The sequence below is a fragment of the Lynx canadensis genome, chromosome B4, assembly GCF_007474595.2.
Source record: "Lynx canadensis isolate LIC74 chromosome B4, mLynCan4.pri.v2, whole genome shotgun sequence".
Lineage (NCBI taxonomy): Eukaryota > Metazoa > Chordata > Mammalia > Carnivora > Felidae > Lynx > Lynx canadensis.
In genome coordinates, this window is record NC_044309.1 from 33,951,827 (window position 1) to 33,974,615 (window position 22,789).

The 22,789-nt window shown below is 43.1% G+C and overlaps 1 protein-coding gene across 1 annotated transcript; it reads right to left on the reverse strand.

Annotated features, from left to right (window-relative positions):
• Positions 1-1,505: 1,505 nt before the first annotated feature.
• Positions 1,506-20,797, reverse strand: TUBA8 (tubulin alpha 8). Its single transcript, XM_030322364.1, has 5 exons — positions 20,710-20,797; positions 10,059-10,281; positions 8,184-8,332; positions 5,113-5,793; positions 1,506-1,817 (listed from the first exon to the last, which is right to left on the reverse strand). Exons 1-5 carry the CDS (start codon positions 20,710-20,712, stop codon positions 1,524-1,526), a joined length of 1,350 nt encoding a protein of 449 aa, XP_030178224.1. The 5' UTR covers positions 20,713-20,797; the 3' UTR covers positions 1,506-1,523.
• Between the last annotated feature and the right edge of the window lie 1,992 nt (positions 20,798-22,789).

A 22,789-nucleotide genomic window follows, 5' to 3' on the forward strand; every position in this document is an offset into this window, starting at 1 on the left:
TGCAGACACCTATGGGACTTGGTGCAGGAATGATCCTCAGTCAAGGGAGGTCACAATGGACAGAAGAACTGGACCTCATTGGGGTTTTTTTAGCACCATGATCTCCTTCATAGAAGAGCAAGAAAGTAAGGTCTCTCTGAAAACAATCCTCTAGAAGTGATCAGAATTATTTCTTACCTACTCTTCCTTTTTTTGGAACATTTTATTCTATCTTTCTGAGGGCTCCCAAAGAATATACAACAAAAATTTAGGGAAAATCAACAATTAACAAGGTGTGCATCTAATACATAGGGACCTACTGTGTGCCCAACCTTGGGTATCTTGCCGGTAGTAGTTTCTTAAAAGCAGCTTTTTGATTTTCCTAAAATCCTACCAGAGCTGCCAACTTCAGGGAACAGATGTATTAACTCATCCTCTCTTTTGTAAATACTTTTTTTGTTTCTCCCCTGTCCATCATTTTATGAAGCAGCAGTTGGAAAATGGGCACAGATATCAAGGCATAGAAATCATGTAGGGTAGACAAGAGAATAGAATTGGTGATCCGTGTTATCTGAGCTCTCTATGAGCAACATATCAACTCTGTAAACTTCAGTATTTTCATCTACAAAATGAGCAGAATATCCATTTTGAGATTGTTGGGAGGATTACAGATAAGGTATATGTGTATAAAAACTATAGTATATCCTGCTTAAAACCTTCCAAATGTTTGTTTCACTTAGAGAAAAATCTAAACTTACCATAGTCTATCGGCTAAATATGCTCTGGCCCCAGCTTGGCTCTTGGATCTTATCTCCATCTCATACTATTCTCCAGGCACACTGACCTCCTTTATGTTCTTCAGACATTCCAATCTTGTTCCCACATCTGTGTTTTGCTCTATATCCGGCATCCTTTGACTTTACGTGATGGCTCTCTCCTGTCTTTCAGATCTCCATGAAGCCCTTTCTGACCACCCAGTCTAAAGGAGCACCCCCCCAGATACTTTCTCTCATCACAGTTGTTGTTGTTGTTGTTGTTGTTGTTGTTGTTTTACTTTATAGCAGTTAACACTACCTGAATTATCTCATTAATTTATTTGTGTTTTTACAAGGGCAGGAAATATGTGTGTATTGTTTCTCACTCTCTAACAGTGCCACTTCCTTCCTGGAATCTTCCCAATGCCCAAATCTTTCCTTTCTTGAGTGTTTCACCATTCCACAGCCAGGAGACTATGCTTTGGGGTGAGCATAGCCTAATCTAGAATTTAAAATCCTGATTAGGTCTCTTCACAAAGTGTAACTTGGCTTCACCCTAACCTAGAGACTCAGTTTTTTCATGACACAAAACTACTTTTACCCAAAGGAGGGTCTGAACAGCTCAGCATCCATTTTCAGCCCAGTCACTCATAGGCACTGGTGTCATACACCTTATACACAGAAATTAGGCTAGGTACAGGAGTGTAGTCTGTTACTCTTGGAATAGTTAAATGTGCTTTGAGTGTATCAGCATAAATAAAGAGACACAACCAAGGGGAATGTGTGTATTTAAAACTCCTCCCCTTCATTTTCTTCTTCAAATGAATCAGTCCCCACTTCTTCATAATCCTTCTCCAGAGCAGCCAGGTCCTCCCTGGCCTCAGAAAATTCTCCTTCTTCCATTCCCTCTCCAACATACCAATGCACAAAGGCTCGCTTGGCGTACATGAGGTCAAACTTGTGGTCCAGGCGGGCCCAGGCCTCCGCAATTGCTGTGGTGTTGCTCAGCATGCAAACAGCCCGCTGGACTTTGGCCAGGTCCCCTCCTGGTACCACCGTGGGTGGCTGATAGTTGATGCCCACCTGAGGAACAGAGAAAGAAGAGGGACAACAAAAGAAAATGCAGAGCAGCCAAAGGACAACTCAAAATGGGGTTATCTTGGTAATATGATGTGGTAGCACGACACAGTCATGGGTGTGGGGATGGGAGCAGGCCTGGATATGAAAAGATAGAATCAAAGGGTTGAAGAAACAGAGAGAGGTGAGTGTTGAAGATAAATCAAAAGTGAGTGGAATTGAGTACAGGCAAATTCAAGAGGAAGGGCTATGAAATCTAAAACTGCAAAAGACTAGCTGGAATTTAAATAAAAACTTAGAAAAAAATAAAGACTATGAAAGAAGAGGAGAATAGGGATGGTATTAGGTAGAAATGTAGTGGGGAGATTCAAGGAGACAAATGAGGGTAACGAATGAGATCAATATTAACGGGGGTGTACAATACATGGTTATCTTGAAAAGGAAAATAGATCCCCTTTTAGAGGCAAATTAATTTCTAGGCTTGAAGTTTATTCTTTTCCACGTGGTCATCTAAAGTTTTCAATAAATTTAGGGAAATTTCTCTGCCAAGGGTAAAGTGCTGTTTAAAAGATCATGGAAGTGAGATGCCTGGGTGGCTCATGTCCGACTCTTGATTTGGCTTGGGTCATGATCCCAGTTGTGGGATTGAGACCCACAATGGGCTCCACGCTGAACCTGCTTGAAATTCTCTCACTCTCTCCCTCTTTCCCTCTAGCCCTCTCCCCCGTTCACACTGTCTTTCTCTCTCTCTAAAATAAAAAATAAATAAATAAAAATTAAAAGATCATAGATCATAGAGATATTCCAGAGCAATAAATTTAAAAATTCAAAAGGTCTTGGGGATTAATGTTAGCCAGTCCCCATGTCTCAGGGGAGTAGGCTTGTTAGAAGAAAAGCAAGGCCTTCAATCAAAGAAAGTTCATTAAAACCCTTGCCTGGACAAGCCTACTTCCCAAGATCTGGTAGCATGGCAAGGTTCTCCAAGCTAACCCTAGCCCAATCTAATGTTAGGGGTACTATCTGAGAAATCTCCCTTCTCCCCACACACATACCCCAAACCAAAGTCAATCTCAGGAACTGTAAGCAACTGGAAGAAGTCTGAGGGAACAAACTGTGATAATATCCATAGGACACTGAGAACATAGTACACCCAAAAAATAGCTCTCCTACCCAGGTCATCATGCCTTAAGTGTCAGCCTCTTAAATTCATAGCTTTAAAATATATGTCTTCTTCAGAGATGTAGGTGGGAATTGCAGCAGTCTATATAGCCAAGGTGGGTAGCCCATTAAATGAATTTAGAATTATCTATTATTCCTCTTAGACAAAAGTAGCTCTTGGTGGTGGAGGTGATGCTAAGATAGGGCAAAGGACCAAAAATGAGAAAGGGAAGGGCAATGAATATAAACTTCACTGCATCATATATTTTGCTCAATCTGACCCTGACTAGAAAAAAACTTTGTGTCTGAAGCCAACTCTCCTCTCTCAAACAGTAATTATTCCTTCAACTGATTCAAGTAGGGACAAACACCCTTGGGAAGAATGCAAGAGGATGAAATTCAACAATCATATGCTTTTCTGAAAAGCAGCTAAAGATGCTGCACTACCTATCTTTCTGGACATAATCCCCAAACTTCAGCTTAAAATAAGAGATAGAAAGAGGGGCATCTCCTTTTTGTTAACTTCCCCACCACCCTCACATCTCATTTTTTTCTTTTTTCCTATTCATTTTCCTACTAGCTTGTTTTATTGTTTGTTTACATTTAAATTTTTTAAAAAGAACTCCATATTTTGGAAGATCTTGATTGTTTTCACAGAATGACCAGAAATGACCCATAAAAATAGGTGTAGTCTTGGGGTGCGTGGGTGGCTCAGTCAGTTAAGTATCTGACTCTTGATTTTGGCTCAGGTCATGATCCGAGATCAAGCTGCACTGACAGCACAGAGCCTGTTTGGTATTCTCTTTCCTTCTTTCTCTGCCCCTTCCTGACACTCACATGAATGCACACTCTTTCTCTCTCAAAATACATAAACATTTTTTTTTAATGTAAGCAACATTATTTTTAAAAATGGGTGTAGTCTAGAGGAAAGATTGTGTATGTAGCTAGGAGTATAGCAGTGAGGAAGAATGCTACCAAAGGAGATTAGCTAGATCAAAGCCTCATAATGCAAACAGGTCAGTCAAGAGACTGGCAAATGGTGCCTTGTTTTTGTAAGTCCCACCAGGAAAACACAGAATGCTCATCTCTGTATCTCTACCAACTGGTACATCAACCCCTGGTGCTGAGTAAACCTCTGAATTATTAAAGGCATGACTGGGAGGTTACTAATTAATATTAATGTAAATGATGATAATTATTTTGATAGCAGAATCTGATTAAAGACCATAGGAACACAGGACAAAGTGGTCAAGCAGTTCACATGCACAAAACCAGCTGCATGTCTTGCCAGTGCAACTCAAAGAAGTGCCTTCTAACATTCAACATTCACTAGTCCTGAGATCCATGGGTCTTCCCTGGCTGTTGTATCTCCTTACTAACCCTCAGAGTCTGGCATTTTCCATACTGTGGACACCTGATCTACAACAGGCTTCCTCAGCTTCTGCTTACTTCTAGTTAATGGGAAATGTCAGGGCTTCACAAAATAAGTGATTCACAATCCTATAATAACCATAAAATTTCTTCCTCACTGAGTTAAGACTTACAGGGTGAACACTTAATTTTTCAAGATAAATTGGGAGAGAAACACATCTTTTATTAAAGGATGGGATTATATCTCTCTGATAATTTGAATAATTTGGTTAATTCCATTCTCTGATCTATTATCAGATTTCATCTACCTCCACCCATTCATCCTGTTCATCGCACTTGCCCACATGTGTTCTTTCTACCCTGTACACTCCTCCCTATTATAGAAAAGCTCTTTTCTTCCTGACCTTTGAGATGCTTATAGATGTTAGGGTAAGAGCAGTAGGAGACTTCTCCCTACTGTAGTAGTACCCCTCTGAATACTGCAATTGTCCTCCGCTCTCTTTTCTTTTTTTTTTCTCTCTCTCTTTTCATAATTCTTTCAAATAAAGTTTCTCCTTACCTAAAATGTATGAATGAATGAATGAATGAATGAATGAATGAAATTAATGCTATCTTTGTCTTAAGCCCCTCTTCCCATATCATCCCATGAAATCTGAAGATCCCATGGAATTGTATGCCTAAGACCCTGGAATTTATACATCCTCCTTTCCCATCCTTGGTAATCTTCTGCTTCTCTAATTGTCTACCTCCTCCCTAAGTCATCAGCTCTCACCTTGAAGCCTGTGGGACACCAGTCTACAAACTGGATAGTCCTCTTGGTCTTGATGGCAGCAATAGCGACATTCACATCCTTAGGCACGACGTCCCCCCGATAGAGCATGCAGCAGGCCATGTACTTGCCATGTCTTGGGTCACACTTCACCATCTGGCTGTTGGGTTCAAAGCAGGAGCTCGTTATCTCAGCCACAGAGAGTTGTTCATGATAGGCTTTCTCGGCAGATATGATGGGTGCATAAGTGACCAGTGGGAAGTGGATACGGGGGTAGGGCACCAGGTTGGTCTGGAACTCAGTGAGGTCCACATTGAGGGCCCCATCAAAGCGGAGAGAGGCAGTGATGGAGGACACAATCTGGCTGATGAGGCGGTTGAGGTTGGTATAGGTAGGGCGCTCAATGTCTAGGTTTCTGCGGCAGATGTCATAGATGGCTTCATTATCCACCATGAAAGCACAATCTGAATGTTCCAGTGTGGTATGGGTTGTCAGAATGGAGTTGTAGGGCTCCACAACTGCAGTGGAGACCTGAGGGGCTGGGTAGATAGCAAATTCTAGCTTGGATTTCTTGCCATAATCCAGGGAGAGGCGTTCCATCAGCAAAGAAGTGAAGCCAGAGCCAGTGCCCCCACCAAAACTGTGGAAGATCAGGAAGCCTTGCAAGCCAGAGCAGGCATCTGTCTGGAGAGAGTAGAGAAGGGGAAGAAACCAGAGGACATGTTTATGAGAATACCCTCATGTGAACAAAGGCAGGCAATCCTCTCTGGCTGCCCCACTCCACTCCTCAACATTTTTATGTAGGTAAAATTGAAACAGCCTTGAAGAAGTAAGATAAAAGGAGATGGATTGATCTTGGGAGGACTAGCTGAAATATATAGGGTGGCAAACTGCACATGTACATGCTACGAGGTATGTGGAAGTTTCTAGCCCAGTGGCTTGGTTGAACCAGGAATAAGAGTTTCAGAATGACAGTGGTTAATAACCTTACTCTTTGAAAGCCCCAACTCCTTCTCCATTTTCCCTGCCCTTGTCATTGGTTTTGTGGGAACTGCCAATTATTTATTTCAGCCCAGTCTTGAAAGGTGGCTCTGGGTACCAATTTCAGAAATATAAATGGAATCAGAGAACCTGAGTTTTAATATCAATTTTACCATTTCCCAGTTGTAAAAACGTGAGCAAGTTATTGAACACCTCCAGACTTCTGTTTCTTCCTGACTAAAGTAGGGCAATAAAAAATATTCATCTCACAAGGATATTGTGATTATGAAATGAGATAGCATAATATGTTGAGCAAGGACTTGACACATAGTAAGCACTCAATGTTAGCTCTTACCAGAACTAAGTGAATTCAAGACACTTTTCCAAAGAAGACATCCAGATGGCCAACCGACACATGAAAAGATGTTCAACATCACTCATCATCAAGGAAATACAAATCGAAACCACAATGAGATACCACCTCACACTGGTCAGAGTGGCTAAAATTAACAACTCAGGAAACAGCAGATGCTGGCGAGGATGTGGAGAAATGGAAAACCTCTTGCACTATTGGTGGGAATGCAAACTGGTGCAGCCGCTCTGGAAAACAGTGTGGAGGCTCCTCAAAAAATTAAAAATAGAACTACCCTACAACCCAGCAATAGCACTACTGGGAATTTATCCAAAGGATACAGGAATGCTGATACATAGGGGCACATGTATCAATGTTTATAATACAGCATTCAACAATAGCCAAATTATGGAAAAAGTCTAAATGTCCATCAACTGATGAATGGATAAAGAAGAAGTGGTTTATATATACAATGGAATGCTATTTGGCAATGAGAAAGAATGAAATCCTGCCATTTGCAGCAACGTGGATGAATCTGGAAAGTACTATGCTAAGTGAAATAAATCAGTCAGAGAAAGACAGATATGTTTTCACTCATATGTGGAACTTGAGAAATTTAACAGAAGACCATGGGGGAAACAAAGGGGGAAAAATAGTTACAAACAGAGAGGGAGGGAGGCAAACCATAAGAGACACTTAAATACAGAGAACACACTGTTGCTTATTGGAGGGTTGATGGGGGGATGGGGAGAGGGGAAAATGGGTGTTGGGCATTGAGGAGGGCACTTATTGGGATGAGCACTGGCTGTTGTATGTAAGTGATGAATCACTGATTTTACCCCCAAAACCAAGAGCACACTGTATACACTGTATGTTAGCCAACTTGACAATAAATTATATTAAAAAAGAAAAGAAATAAATAAAACTAATTTCAATCATGAAAAAAAAAGGAACTAAAGGAATTCATACAGTCTTAGAATTTTCCCATTGGGTATGATCTATGATACTGGTTCTGAACTTTTGGGGCCCATAGACAGCTTTGAGACAGACAACCCCTATGAGCCCTCCACTAAACAGAAAAAGTGAACATATACAAAAATTTGGTATCTTTAGCTCTCCAGAACCACTAATCAAGTCCAAACATTTCCATTGTAAAGATAAGGAAATGAAAGCTCAAACAGACAAAGTGACCCACCCCACAACTCAGAACTTTCTAGTCAAACCAACCTGATTCAAATCCTAGTTGTGTAACCCAGGCTAAATTATTAAACCACATGCCCTCAATTTCTTCATCTGTAAAGTACAGGGAAGTGACTTCCTTTGTATCATTAAGGGAATTAAGTGAAGGAATATAGTCAATTGACATTTGTAATGTCATTTGTAAGTGCTCAAATGCATCAATGATCTCTTCCTCTTTTCTTCCAAGCTAAATTCTTTGTTAACTTAGGCTTCCAACAAGCAAACATCAAGCCTTCCTTATACTTAGAATTTCCCCCAAACACTATCATAGAGCATCAGTAAGAATTAGTAGAGCGTCAGCCTATAGGGTAGTCCATGATGTCCAGGTGGAGGAAGAGGCATCATCCTGTGATGATGAACTTACAGAGCACAAGCAGAAATTCCCAAATCGTAGGAGTTCTGTCCTGTAGCCAGGGGTCATAGGCCTCCACTAATCCTGTTCAGGCTTAGGCCTATCCATCTTAGCTTGATTTACCAGATCCTCACCTTTGTTAATACTTACCAGCTTCCGTATGCGATCCAGCACCAGGTCAATGCTCTCCTTGCCCACTGTGTAGTGGCCCCGGGCATAATTGTTAGCTGCATCCTCCTTTCCTGTGATCAGCTGCTCTGGATGGAAGAGCTGGCGGTAGGTTCCTGCCCGAACCTCATCTACCAAGAGATGGAAACTGTCAACTCTTCCAACCTTGTTTCTAGAGGAGATGCATCCCTCCCCATTAAATAACATAAAACACTTTTCTGGGTCTCCATTTCCTCTACCTATAAAACTCTACTGAGGTAAAACCAGACAACCCCATAATAAATCTGCAAAAGCTTAAAAGAATGCAAGAGTAACATAGGCACTAATAGAACCAGAAGTCTGTGACTCAAGGAGGCAAAGAGAAGACAACTGCTCTGCTGGTTGGAACTTTTCAAAGCCTTAGATTCACAACGTTCACAAAACACCAAAGTTGATTGCCCCTCCTTCTTTCCACTTTCACCCCTCAGTCCCTTTTGTTTTTTCTTTCATGCTACAAAGTTACCCAAAACCTGAACTCAATTTCACTTGCATTAAAATGTCCCAGGGAGGGGTGCTTGGGTGGCTCAGTCAGTTGAGCGTCCAACTCTTAATTTTGGCTCAGGTTATGTCCCCAGGGTCGTGGGATTGAGCCCCATGTTGGGACTCTGTGCTAAGTGTGGAGTCTGCTTAGGATTCTCTCTCTCTCTCTCTCTCTCTCTCTCTCTCTCTCTCTCTCTCAAAAAATGTTCTAGGGATACAAAGAAAGATTCAAGGTGATCTGCTCTTTCAACAATAGTCTCACCATAACCTAATATATGTCAGGCATTAGAGATATTTTAGAATGACAATGAAGCAGAGCTATGCTCTAGGTTCTAGAAGAGTAGGAGTCCTACAGAGGGTGGCTATTCCGCTCACCTCCAAGGATCTACACAAAGTGGACATATGGCTGACCAAGATGTATCAAGCCCCAACTGCATGCCCTCTTTTATTCATAGTTCCTCTACACACGCCCCCCAAGGAAATCACCCATTTGCACAGTAGCCTGGTAGGGTAATCTGCACATTTTGTATTTGTATAAAGTACAAAGTACAAAGTACAAGATTGTGTACCTATAGTCTGTTGCCCCTAGAAATTAGTGTTCAGGCATTACAGACATTTGCCCAGATATCTCTGTGAAACTTACCCATCCCTTGCTTGGTGAGTCAGCCTTGAAGCTGAGGAAATCCTGATGTTGAGCTAAGGATTGACTCAGGAGTCAGACCCAGGGGGAAGTGATGGTGGGGGCAGAGGGGGATTTACAGGAGAGGTGAAGCACCAAAAATCCTGCTCCAACACAAGTCAGAATTCTTGTTTTCTATGATCCAAAAGAGGTTCAGTCTAGAACTACAGCAACCTCTGGCTATAAGAAAATATGTCATCTGTTATTCTATTTTGTGTGCATGATACTACAAGGTTACACCACACCCATGAGAAAAGACTGTAATTATTATAGAATCAGAAACCTATACTTTGGGAAATGGACTATTTGGAGACTTCTTATAATTTCTAAAATTATTTTTTATTTTTTGCTCTTGGTTTATAGTAAAGAATCTTGACAATTTGGATCTTTCTCAGCAGATTTAAGGGGGTTAAGTACAGGGTATTTTGTTCTGCATAGGTTAGAGCTGTAATGGGGAGCAGGAATCTGTGATTACTATTGTGAGACTCTACAAGTCTGTGAAGATTTCAAGGAGGTAACAGAAGTCATGTGCAGTGGGAAGGTTCTGGTTGAGCCACTCTCATCTTGCAATTAGAGATTCTGCTTCCTTAGCTACCATGAACCAAAGCCTCTGCAGCTTCATGTTGTTTTCTGTGGAAAGGATCCTAGCCCATACTCACCGACAACAGTAGGCTCCAAATCTACCATAACAGCCCGAGGCACATGTTTCCCATTGCCAGTCTCACTGAAAAAGGTGGTGAATGAGTCATCGTCATTGACCTTGCTGGCCTGGACACCAAAGGTGCCATCTGCCTGGATGCCGTGTTCCAGGCAGAAGAGCTCCCAGCAGGCATTGCCAATCTGAACTCCTGCTTGACCCACGTGGACTGATATGCACTCCCGCTGTGGAGAGAGTGAAGAATCAAGGTCAGAGAGTCCCAGGCCTTGGTCATGCCCTTGTGCTATATCCTGCACATCTGAGGACTTGTCTCTCCCTGGCATTCAATCCTCAAGATCTCCATCCCTCCAACCATGTCATCTAGAACCAGATGGGAGTCTGAAGTGTCAAGTGTCTGAGCACCACTGCATCTGGACTGAGACTTGGCTCTGAGGAAGAATCACAGTTTTGTGATTTGCTCTAAAGTTTGTTTTTAGGGTTTTCCTTTGTGCCAAGAAAAGGAAAAAGGGCAGCTGCACTGATAAAACAAGAGGCTCATTCCAAACCATGAAATTCCTATACTGATGAAGAAGGTCAAAGGATGAACCAATGATAAGAGCAGAAACTCTGTAAATTCACTACCATACACAGTGGCAGCATTCATATTCATGCCTAGGCCCTAATCATCCTGGACAGCATCCTCTCTCTCTATACTCTCCCCATCTCCCTCCCTTCCTCTCTTGTGCGCGCTCTCTCTCTCTCTCTCTCTCTCTCTCACACACACACACACACACACACACACAGACTCTCAGAATATCATAGAGCAGATAACACTCATGGAAGGAATATACTTTCTAAGTAGGTATCATGTCTTTAGTGTTCTGGTTATAAATGTAGGATGAAGAAAGGATTGTTACACCAGCAAGGAAAAAGTGGGAGTGTTTAAATTAGGCTCTTCCTGAACTGAGAAGTTGGAGATTTTCTTTGTAGCCACCATAACCTGCTCCCTTATCTAAGTCAGGCCACATATTAAAGCTGACCTTTAGAAAGTCCTTACTTCCTGTTACTCTGCTGTGAAGCCACCACAACTTGATTTGTCCTAGTACTAATAGTTGAGGATGAGGGTGTGTGTGTGTGTGTGCGTGTGTGTGTGTGTGTGAGAGAGAGAGAGAACAGAGAGACAATGAATATGTGTGTGTGCTTGTGTAAAGAAATTGACTATGGGGTTTTACTAGGAGGTATGGCTTCATCACCTCCATATATCCCAACTGTGAGGAAGCAGTGGCCAGCACAAAGTGGCTCTGTGCCCATGGTGCCTGCAAGAGCCTAGCAGGGAAGCATGTGCTTGGTCTGTGTGTTTCTATTCTTATCCATGACCCAACCTGGCATTTTCTAGCACTGAATAAACCAAGCCAGGAGCAGAGCCTCCAGAGAATGTGGCTGGGCATTGAAACACATGGAGTCAAAGGGAACTTGGAGGTTCTCTGGGCATGGGAGCAGGGCAGCTACCCTAAGTAACACCTCAAAAATCCAGAGGTGTTAGGACCCATTACTCCCTAATTCAATTTTAGAACTGTGTCCCTACCCTACACCTGTCTCTATGCCCTTGCCTTAGGGAGCACAGAGCACAGATGTTCACAGCAGCCAAACTGGAACATAGCCCTATCTGGGAATACAACCCAGCTATATTTCCATGAGTCTGGTGGCCAGAGAAAGGCTTCACTCACAAAGTTGTCCATACCCCAGGGTTTGAATTTTGCCTTCACAATTTACTTGCTGTGCTGTGTGAATTTGGCTGAGTTACTTAACTTCCCCTCATCTTAAAATAATAATTTAGCCATGATTATTGTTGTTTTGCCTTAGCCATTATCATTTTCTTTATGATACTACCTTGTAGCTTTATTCTCCACACAGAGGAGGCACAGGTAGAAAGTTAGAGACCTTAGGTCCCCATTCCACTCACCTTTATTGTGAGGTTTATTTTCTGCCTTCACCTTATGTCTCAATTCAGACCTTAAAAAAGCACCCTACACCCAGGAACCACCCCCAAATCAGTGTAGTATCAATCAGTCCACATCTTTCACATCCATGAAGACATGACTTCCTAAGGAGGTGTCTAAAACTGAGGGGACATTGGAGAGGCCTAAAAGGAGTCTTATCCTGTGTATCATCCTTCTAGGTGACAGCATTCTCTGTGGCTCTGACACTCAGCCTTCTGAACCTTGCCCCCCCACCCCCAACCACCACTACACTCCAACTATCTTCTGGGCCTATCTGTGATGCTGTCTGCTTTCCAGTCAGCCTTCCCTTCTGGAACACCCTGAGATTTTCCAGCAAGAACACAGGGATATTTCAGAAATATCAAAGATCATATGAGGAAGAGTAAAGGCTCTTTGGGACCAGAAGACTACCAATATGTTGATATCAATGATATCATCCTCTTTTGATATCCCCTTTAATATCACACACACTAATAAATATGCCAGTCTTCACAAAATCTCTCTCTCTCACACACACACACACGCCTTAGGAAGAGCTATTTTCCCTGTTAAGATAATTTACAAGAGTAATTAGAAATATAAAATGGAGGGGCGCCTGGGTGGCGCAGTCGGTTAGGCGTCCGACTTCAGCCAGGTCACGATCTCGCGGTCTGTGAGTTCGAGCCCCGCGTCAGGCTCTGGGCTGATGGCTCAGAGCCTGGAGCCTGTTTCCGATTCTGTGTCTCCCTCTCTCTCTGCTCCTCCCCCGTTCATGCTCTGTCTCTCTCTGTCCCAAAAATAAATAAACGCTGAAAAAAAAATTAAAAAAAAAAAAAGAAATATAAAATGGACTCCAAAATAACTGACAGTCTTCCAAAACCCAAAAGTGGCTATGCTAATCAAGAGAAAATGAAAATCCCCCAATGCCATTCCCCACTAACAGAACCAGAGCTCCTGGGAGAAATAAAGAATTCTAAGTCTGGGGCAAGCAATGTACAAGATGAGCCCAGAAAATTGTATGGTGCCTGAAAGCACAGAAGCTAACACAGACTAGGGTGATGTCAAAAGTTATCTCAGAATGGGGCGCCTGGGTGGCGCAGTCGGTTAAGCGTCCGACTTCAGCCAGGTCACGATCTCGCGGTCCGTGAGTTCGAGCCCCACGTCAGGCTCTGGGCTGATGGTTCGGAGCCTGGAGCCTGTTTCCGATTCTGTGTCTCCCTCTCTCTCTGCCCCTCCCCCATTCATGCTCTGTCTCTCTCTGTCCCAAAAATAAATAAAAAACGTTGAAAAAAAATTTAAAAAAAAAAAAAAGTTATCTCAGAATCAACTTGAAGAGGCTCCCATTGCCAAAGATGAGACAATATGAGCATCAAAAAGAAAAATAATGGTACTTGATTGAAACAGGGTATATATGTAAAAATCCACAACTCCTTGGGGTACCTGGGTGGCTTAGTCAGTTAAGCATCCAACTTTGGAATTTGGCTCAGGTCATGATCTCATGGTTCATAAGATCCAGCCCCAAGTCAGTCTCCACTGGCAGTGCAGACCCTGCTTGAGATTCTCTCTCCCTCTCTCTCTGCCACTCCCTGGCTCACTTTCTCTCTCACACAAAATAAATAGATAAACATTTTTTTAAGTCCACAACTCCTTAGTGTTATTTAAAAAAGAAAACAGAAATAAAACTCATTTGTGCCCATTCAAACAGCCCTGTTGATGAGGGAGAACTAAAGAATCCCAACTAATCAATGAAAAGGATATTATATCAAGAAATGTTGCCACATTACAGTTCCTAATCACATAATTGATTTGGACAAGGATGCCAACACCATTAAGTGAAAGGCTGATTGGAAAAGAATTGGATATTCATATAGCGCCAAAGAATCACTGTTACTTACAGGTTATGGGGGTGGGGGGAGGTAACTAACAACAGTTATCAGCCTAACACTGGGATCAATCTTAACACTACCAATAGTGAGAAAACCAGACATTATAGACCTCTTGATGTGATGCAACATAACATACACAACACCACCCATGAGGGGTTCTTGTCAAAAATACTCAGCCTTAATCTATTAAACACTTTAGATTTAGTTTCCACACTTTAGAAAACACAAGGATCAGAGTGATGTTAAGTGGCATCATGAGAAAACAGTAAAATAAATCCAGAAGGTGAAACATTCTATAGGACAACTGATCCAATCTTTTCAGTTCATGAAAAATAAGGATGATAGAAGAGATCATATCTTTGTTCCACATCAAAGGAACTTAAGAAACATAACATTCACATGTAGTATGTGCACTTTGCCTGAATTCTGTTTTGAACAAATCAAAATTATTTGGGGGACAAATATAGAAATTGATTAATTTTGTTAAGCATGATAATGAAAATGCAGTTAAATATGACAACTTACTTATTTTTAGTAAGTAAATTTCTAAAGCATTTGGGGCAAAATGTCAATGAGTCTGTATTTTACTTTAAAATACTTCAATAAATACAGCAGGCAAAGTAAATATGACAAAAATTATTATTATTATTAAAGCTAGCTAATAGATGCATAGCTCCATTATAATGCTATTCAATAGCATTTGAAAAGTTTGAAAATTTTCATACTAAGAAGAAAATAATTAAAGAAAGGAACGAGGAAGAATGGGAGTAAGGACTCCACTCACCATAATTACCTTATCCTGAAGGGATCAGGCTCTTCCTGTCCCAGTTCACTTGGTCACTTATTCAACTAACATTTACTAAGAACCTAATTTATCAGAGCACTGAGCTATCCTTCTCCAGCCACTCTACCCAATCACCATCCCCATCTTCCTGCCTGGAAGTTCTACATAGATAAACACAGAGTGGACCCAGGCCTTAGGAGGCCACCTATCATGTCCAAGAAAGGTCACCTACCTGGGATAACCAGGGACATTTTGCCAACTCCAAATGTTTAGGATACTAGAATTAGACTGGCCTTGTGGATCACCAAATAGGATTCCCTTCCCATTTCACAGATTAAAACTCAGAGGCTCAGAAAAGTAAAAGGACAGATTCAAGATTTCACAGTTCTTTAGCAAGAGCCCAGACTGGAATCCAGGTCTTCTGACCTCAGCTGAGTTGTTTCTTTTACACCACACAACCTCCTGCCTCACTTGCACTCTGAACTTCCAGGGCCCTGGGTTGTGCCAACATCTATATCAATGCAAGCCTGATAGTGTATAGCCAGACCAAGCTTATATAGCAAAACTCCAAACAGAAAAAAGCTCCAGGGAGAGAGAAACTGAGAATGTCTTATGGTGGTAGCCTTTTTGAAAATGGGTCATCCTTCTCTGACAGAACCAATGATCTGTTTCTCAGGGCTGGTGTGTGCAAGGGGAGGGAGTGGGTTGAGGTACAGAGTAAGCTGACCCAGCAGAGGATATTTAAGTCATACATTTGCTCCAAACTCAGATTTCAGATTCCCCTCTCTAGCCAATCAGAGCTCATGCTTTCTCTCACACACTATTTCTCTCTCTCAGTTCTATTTTGAATCTGGGCTTATAGAGCTCAGACCACTTCTGCGCCCTGGGTATGCTGTGATGGAAAGGGGGTCTCCTGTATGCTACTGGACCTCTCTCCCAGCAATCTAGGGGGTGAAGATGAGGGAGACAGAGAGACCTAACAGAGGAATTCCTTTCCTCAAGAAAAGTATGACACACCCTTACACAGACCTAGCGCTGGGATAACTACAAAAGTTACCCACTCTGTCCATTCCTGCAACAAATATTTATTGTGTTATTATGTACAAAAAGGTACCAAAAGGTACTGAGCTAAGTCCTACTCATCCTATTCATTAAATTTCACTTCTTACAGGAAGTCTGGAAAACCACAAAGCAGCAAAGAGCCCCTACTATGTGCTCCTGCAATCCTCTTCTTCCCTATTGTTGCATTTATCATACCACATTATAGCTGCTTATTCAGTTCTGTGACTTTCCTAGCAGAGAGAGTAAGTTCTATGAGGGCAAGGAACCCTTGTTTATTCACTACATCCCCAGCATCAAGCACAGTGCTTGAATGTACTGGGTGCTCAATAAATATATGAATGATTAGAATAAGAACTCTATCCTGGGGGCCGGGGGGTGTCTTATAATCTATTTGAAAAGAGAGTAGCCAATGCCTAAAAGACAATGGGAGTTCAAAGGAGAAAAAAACAACTCTGGCTTGGTTTCCTGGAAGAGGAATATTTGCAGAGACCTTGACGAATTTAGACATGCCAACATGATCATTTTAGTTGGGCTTAGGAGCGTGGTGAACAAGAGGCAGGAAATTTTAGGACAGGTCTCGCCAACCGCTCAGTTAGCCTGAAGTGTCGGCTCATGAAAGGCAGAGTAGATGAGAAATCTGTGCCACCTACTATCATCTTCCTTTGAGAGGGGAGCCTATGTTTTGCAGAACATCAAAAAAGAAATTCTAGAACTTTACAGCCCTTTTATAATTCCACTATAAGAAACCTTTTCTTATATCAATCTTATATCATTTCTATTTCAATATTAGTCATTCCCTTTTGTTTTACTGCCAAAGGACTAAGATCAGCTCTAGGATCCTCTGTAGAAGGAGGTTTTGTAGCTTCAAAAGTTATTTTGAAGTACCATAAAACAGTAAAACTGGCATATTGTCTAGGAGAGGAAATAACACAGACCAGCAGTATATGCCACATGAAAATCTGAGACCAGTCCACATCCCCTGACTACCAATGTGGTCAAATGTCACACAGTTGCTTTCAGGAAGCATATTATAACACCAGATTATGTCTAGTTGTCAGGCTGGGCTAATAAATTACCTATATTTTAGGATCTAGGTCAGAGATAGCAAACAAAAAGTAGATCCACAGTGTTATGGAGGAATAATTAAAGAAGAAATATTATTTGTAAAAGATTGAATTATCTCTGCTCAAAGCCCTTCAATTACAGCACATTTGGAATCCCTCAGAACAAAGAATAGATAGCAAGCCAGAAACAGTAAGAACAAAGACTTGACCTAAATTAACATCAGTAAGTGAAAGTGGCTCAAGAGAGGGGGCTCAGATTATAGGTACTGCAGTTAGGGCAGCAATAGGGATGACATAGACCAACTTTAAGAGTAGCAGGCATGTTTGGTAAGTAGACTCCCAGCATTAGAGAGACATTAATGTCAGAAGGCTCTTAAGCTTTAGCTGACTTCGGGAGCAAGTGTGAGAGACAGTTAAAGAGTTTTAATCTGATGTACACTGCCCACTCCATTTTCCCATTCTCTTCCACAGTTCATTATCTGGGACAAATTCTAATAGCAAGACACAGACAGAGGAAATGTCAACCACAAAGGCCACAGATAGCACAACTGGTCCCTTGGTGGCCAAAGGGAAAAGGAGCAATTGGTCTACTTCTGCCCCCAAGATTCCCACCCACCCCCCTATCACTGGTCCTGAATTCCCCAGCTATTTCCCCCTCAGAACTTATTTTTAACTTTTCATCTTCCTCTCAAGGTCACTCAGGAGCACTCTCAAAAAAGACACTCAGCAACAGCATTAGCCATTTAGCTCAGGGTCTGACCTGAGCTTGGAAGCTTCCTATGAAAACTCCTCCTCATTTAACTGGCACCTTTGCCCAAGCCACTGCCAAAGGAAATTCTGTTCATCTGGCTCCTCTGCTGTTCAGAGGCATGTACCCCACTACCTCTGGGGAAACCTGCACTTTGTGATGGGAAAGGCAGTGCAGCAGTGACTCCAGCAGTGCTCTGAGGTCAGAATAGAAGCACGGACCCTGAAAAGCTCAGCCATGCCTGCCTGCAAGGGGGCAGTTGGCAGAGGACTGCAGACACGGAAGCAGTGTCCACCCCACCCCTATTCTCCCCTCCCCTCTAGCTGTCCATTTTTGCCATGAAACAGGCTCTTTGTTGCCACTTTATGCCTATTCCCATCCAAACTGGTGCTCCCCAGTTCAGAAGGAATGCAGAGAAGGAGGCTATGCTGCAGATGTTCTCACCTCCCAAAAAAACCACATACACTTTCTCTGTGCTCTGGTATCATTGACATGGTCTTGGCTTGGGGCACTTGACCAGGAGTCTCCATAACACTTTTCCCAAAAGATGTCATAGTCTCAGTTCCCAGGAGAACTGCTCACTGGAGGGACACTAGGAGCAGATGGGAATGCTCAGTTATAGTATTAGTTATACATTTCTTACTCAGAACCTACAGAAATGTTGTAGCTAATTCTTCTTAACACAGAGGCAGACTTCCCCTCAACCCCCACAAGGGAAGGGGAGCCTGGGGAATGGGTGCCTGAAACTTAACCTGTTGGAGGAAGTGAAGCCCTTCCTGCAAGGGTGGGATTCTTTGGGTTCTAGGTTTATTAGATGTGTCATTCTAGCCTTTAAGGAATGAGTCAAGAGATTTTTAAAAAGAGGTTCTATGAGTGGGAAATGGTCAATAAGTGTTTTCCCATTAAGACAATGCTATCCATGTGATTAAATATTTTAAACAGAACCTGCTATATAAAAGTCAGTTTCAAAATAAAAGATACTCTCTTTTCAAAATATTCAACCACAGGTTTTCAGTTAAGCAGCCACTTTTAAAGTACAGTTTTACTGTTTAGAATTTTTATTTCCTGGATATTTTTAGAAACTTGCCTATTGAAAATACATCAAAGTTTGCTCACAGGGCCACATTTTTACGATCCTTGACTCCCTTATAAGCCTACTTTAGGCTCCACACTGAGAGTCACTATGGCATTCAGGTCAGTATTAAAACATGCACGAGAAAGCACTTTGAAAATTATAAAGCACTACATACTAGACATAAATATTAAATATCAAATCTTGAGTATCCTGCCTAGGATTTGCTTCAAAATAATGGGAAGTGAGCAAAGGGGGAACAAATATGAAGCAAAGACTTGTCATAAGTAGACAATTGTTGAAATTGAATAAGGCATATACAGGAGTTCATTATACCGTTCTCTCTCCTTTTTATATGTTTGAAATTCTCCACAATAATCCTGAGAAACTTAACAGAAACCCATGGGGGAGGAGAAGGAAAAAAAAAGAGGTTAGAGTGGAAGAGAGCCAAAGCATAAGAGACTCTTAAAAACTGAGAACAAACTGAGGGTTGATGGGGGGTGGGAGGGAGGGGAGGGCGGTGATGGGTATTGAGGAGGGCACCTTTTGGGATGAGCACTGGGTGTTGTATGGAAACCAATTTGACAATAAACTTCATATATTGAAAAAAAATAAAAAATAAAAAATAAAATAAAATAAAAAAGAAATTCTCCACAACAAAAAGCTTAAAATAGTAAAGCTAGGGGTAGCCTTGCAATTTGAGCCATAACCCCTCTTCATTTTATAGATGAGAAAACCAGCCCAGAGAGGTTAAATGACCTTCCTGAAGTCACATAGCTAGCTACAGAGCCAAGAGTCAAAATTCTCCTCTGGGCTTCTTCTTTGGTCTCACAGCAGGGGCATCAGGCAGGAGTGGATTCCTTTGGCCACTATGGCCCCCAAGTTCTTCAAGCTCCCAGGTGTGTCTGGGAGCATGCTGGTGAGAGGGGGCTGCTGGCAGACATCTAGCTAGGAACAGCAGAGCTGGAGCCAGAGCCAGAAGGCCCTGGGCACTTTCCAAAATGAGCAGAAGCCAGGGGAGGAGGGGAGTTTTCTTGTCACTGACACCTAGAGCAAGAGTGCCCAGAGAACCTGACCTTGGCTTATGAGACTTGCTTATTCTGTCCCCCTCCCCCACCCAACCTTTCCAACCTACCTCCCCGCTGCCAAAATGTCAGGGCTCTGAATAAGGAGGTTCTGGGTTTTCAGGCGTTCTGGGAAGTGGATTGGGGGGACGAATTTACCCACCCCCGGGGCTCCAGGCGGCCCGGGGCGGGAGGAGGGGAGGGCGGATGGGAGGGATTCTAGAGGGTCTGGAAAGCCCCTCTCCAACGAGTAAGATCTGCATCTGCAAAAAAGGTAGATGTGGGGGAGGGAGAAAGGAGCCGCTGCTGAACCCCTAACCACGATAGTAAACAAAAAGAGAAGTGTGAGGTCCCCTGGCCTTCCGGAGGGAGACTTCTGTGTGCCAAAGTCCTTCTGACTTTGACCGCTGGAAAAACGGGAGTTGGCGTAGGTGCCAGGTGTCTGGGAAGCTGAGCGCGCTCAAGTTTAAGTGCCCCAAACCCAAGCAAATGTCCAGAGACAGTAAGGAAAACGACCTCAAGCCTAGGGAGACTGTGACGTCTTAAGTTCTCTGTCATATTCTGGGGCTCTGTCACATTTCAATGTGTTTAGGGACTGACTGCACCCACTCCCCTAGCCGCCCGTGCGCAGCCCACCCATCTGGAATCCCTGGACTGCCTCCTACTTAGCCCACTCTAGTCTCTGAGCTGCCTGTCTGGGGATCCCTCAGAATCTCACCTCTTCTGCGCCGGCTTCCCATGTCCTCCCTCTCCTCACCTGTGTGCGCAAATGTCCCTTAGGTCCCTTTGAGGGGCGACTTGTCCCAGGTCTCTATATCTAGGGTACTGACACGGGCTGCCGTCCGCCGGAGGGTACGGACCCCGCGACCCTGAGCTGACACCCCAGGAGACTTCAAGGTTTGCGGATCCAAAGCGATGGATCCGTTAGCCTCCGCGTAGATATGGCTCTCGGCTGGGTGCCAGCCCTACGCCCCAGATCCCCGGCCGGCGGCCCCAGGCCCTGGAAAAGCTCACCATCGCGGCTGCTCTCCTCGCCCGCTCGCCTCCCAGCTGGGCCTGCCCACCCCAACTGCTCCAGATACAGCCGCCTCCGCTGTTGTGACACACTGGGTGGGAGGGGGCCAGGGACAGACATGCTGGGCCAGCAGCTGCCCTGCAGCATCACAGTGCCCAGGGAGGGGAGGGACTGGGACAGGTCACAATTGCTCCTCTCCGCCCACCCACGGCTCAAATCTCTGGGCACCCGCGGTGGCCCCGCCCCGCCTCTGGGTCCAGCTTCGGCTGGGTAGAGCACAGCGCTGTGGGAATAGTGAGGTTGGGTTCCTAGAGGCTCCAGGAGGGAGGCGGTCCTATTACCAAAGGCACTCCTACACTCTGTAAGATTGGCCATTATAATTCCAGCTGCTTAGGAAAGAAATGTAAACGTGCTGCTAGACAAAATGTTCGCCATTCCCCCAAACTTTCATTGTCTTCCAGCTGCCAAACACCAGCTGCCAGAAAGGACTGACCCAGGCAGGAAAGGCACCTGGTTGGGATTTAGTTGACTGCAGTCACCCTAAACCCAGGAGACTGCTGGGCTCATTGGAAGGAGGAATAGCTCCAAGCTCAGCTCTGCTTCTCATGTGCCTATGCCTGTGCCTGAGCAAGTTGTTGAGCCTCTGCTCTGGTAACCTGTTTCTAGCTCCATCAAAGCCCAGGTGGTCACTGGAGAATTAAATGAAATAACATACATAAAGCCATAAAGCTCCTGGTATACAGCAGGTGCTCAATACTAAAGCTGTTTCTGTTTCTACTGCTCTGTGTGCATGACTTTCACACCATTATTTTCAAATCTCTTTCTTGATCCATTTATCATTACTCCCTCTTCCTACTTGTAAGCCCAGAATGTACAAAATGATGTCAGGGTTCTGGCTGCCTCTTTGCCATTGTGGCCTTTTGGTGGCCACAGTGATGTTGAAGGGTAGTAGATTTCCCCTACTCTCTAGATGGAGAGGGCAACTGGGTCTGGCCTTGGTAGGAGCCCCTCTCTTTATACTTCATATTTTGGCCACATTATTAAACCTCCATTCACTTTCCCCAGCAGAGGTCAATCCCTGCTGAAATATGAAATCCACTCTCCCATCCCACTTTTCCCAGGCACCTGACAACCAATCATCAAGTCACTCCAAGCAAATTCATAGCTTTTCTGCAAGAAATGAGCTGCTTTGACTAGGGTACTAAATTTTACCCACTATGAAATTATGAGCTGAACTGTTGTTGTCTGTCTTATAAGATCCTAAAAACTGAGAATCATGATTAAGCTAACTCCCAAGCACATGGTAAATGCTCAGTAAAGGCTAATGACTATTACTAATTATATATTTCTTTCTCTCCTAAATTCCCATAGCATATTCCATTACTTCTTCTGTTATGTTTATCCTTTTCTATGTTGGATTCTAGATATGTGTGAGTGTGCATGTGTTTAAACATTTCTACAAATAGGAACACCTTAAAGGCAGGAGTTATGTTGTCCTCCCCATCAAAAGTAGCTAGTTGAGTGTATCAAAGATGCTCAATAAACATTGCTGAATAAACTGATTTTTCAAGTTCCCTTTGTGAACCAGCAAATATATTATGAATAGGTTCTTAATGTCTCAACATAGATAATGACAATACTAGTGATTACAATAGCAATTTATTGCTTTTCATTATCATGATGCCCTTTGAACTCCATCCTCTTTCCCTTTATTAGGTTTGGGATGGAGGAAGCCATGACTACTCTATAAATGCTAGATTGTGCTTCCTAATTCCTGTGTTGAAGCCCTAATCCTCACTGTGGCTGTATTTGGAGATAGGGCCTTGAGGGAGGTAATTAAGGTTAAATAAAGTTATTAAAAGTGGGACCCTAAACCAATAGGACTGGTATCCCTATAGGAAGAGGAAGAGACACGAGGAGTGCACATGCACTGAGGAAGGCCATGTGAGGACACAAAAAGGAGGCTGTATATAAGTCAGGAAGAGAAGTCCACCAGAAACTGACCCTGCTGGACTTTAGTCTTGGGTATCTAGCCTCCAGAGCTGTGAGAAAATTTATTTCTGTTGTTTAAGCTACCCA

What these genes read in the sequence shown, in the direction of transcription:
- TUBA8 (XM_030322364.1), bottom strand. An exon ending in TTTGGAGCCTACTGTTGTCG is followed by an intron (nt 8,333 to 10,058) that starts GTGAGTATGGGC and finishes ATCTCTTGGTAG; the next exon opens with ATGAGGTTCGGGCAGGAACC. An exon ending in TGGATCGCATACGGAAGCTG is followed by an intron (nt 5,794 to 8,183) that starts GTAAGTATTAAC and finishes TACTCTCTCCAG; the next exon opens with ACAGATGCCTGCTCTGGCTT.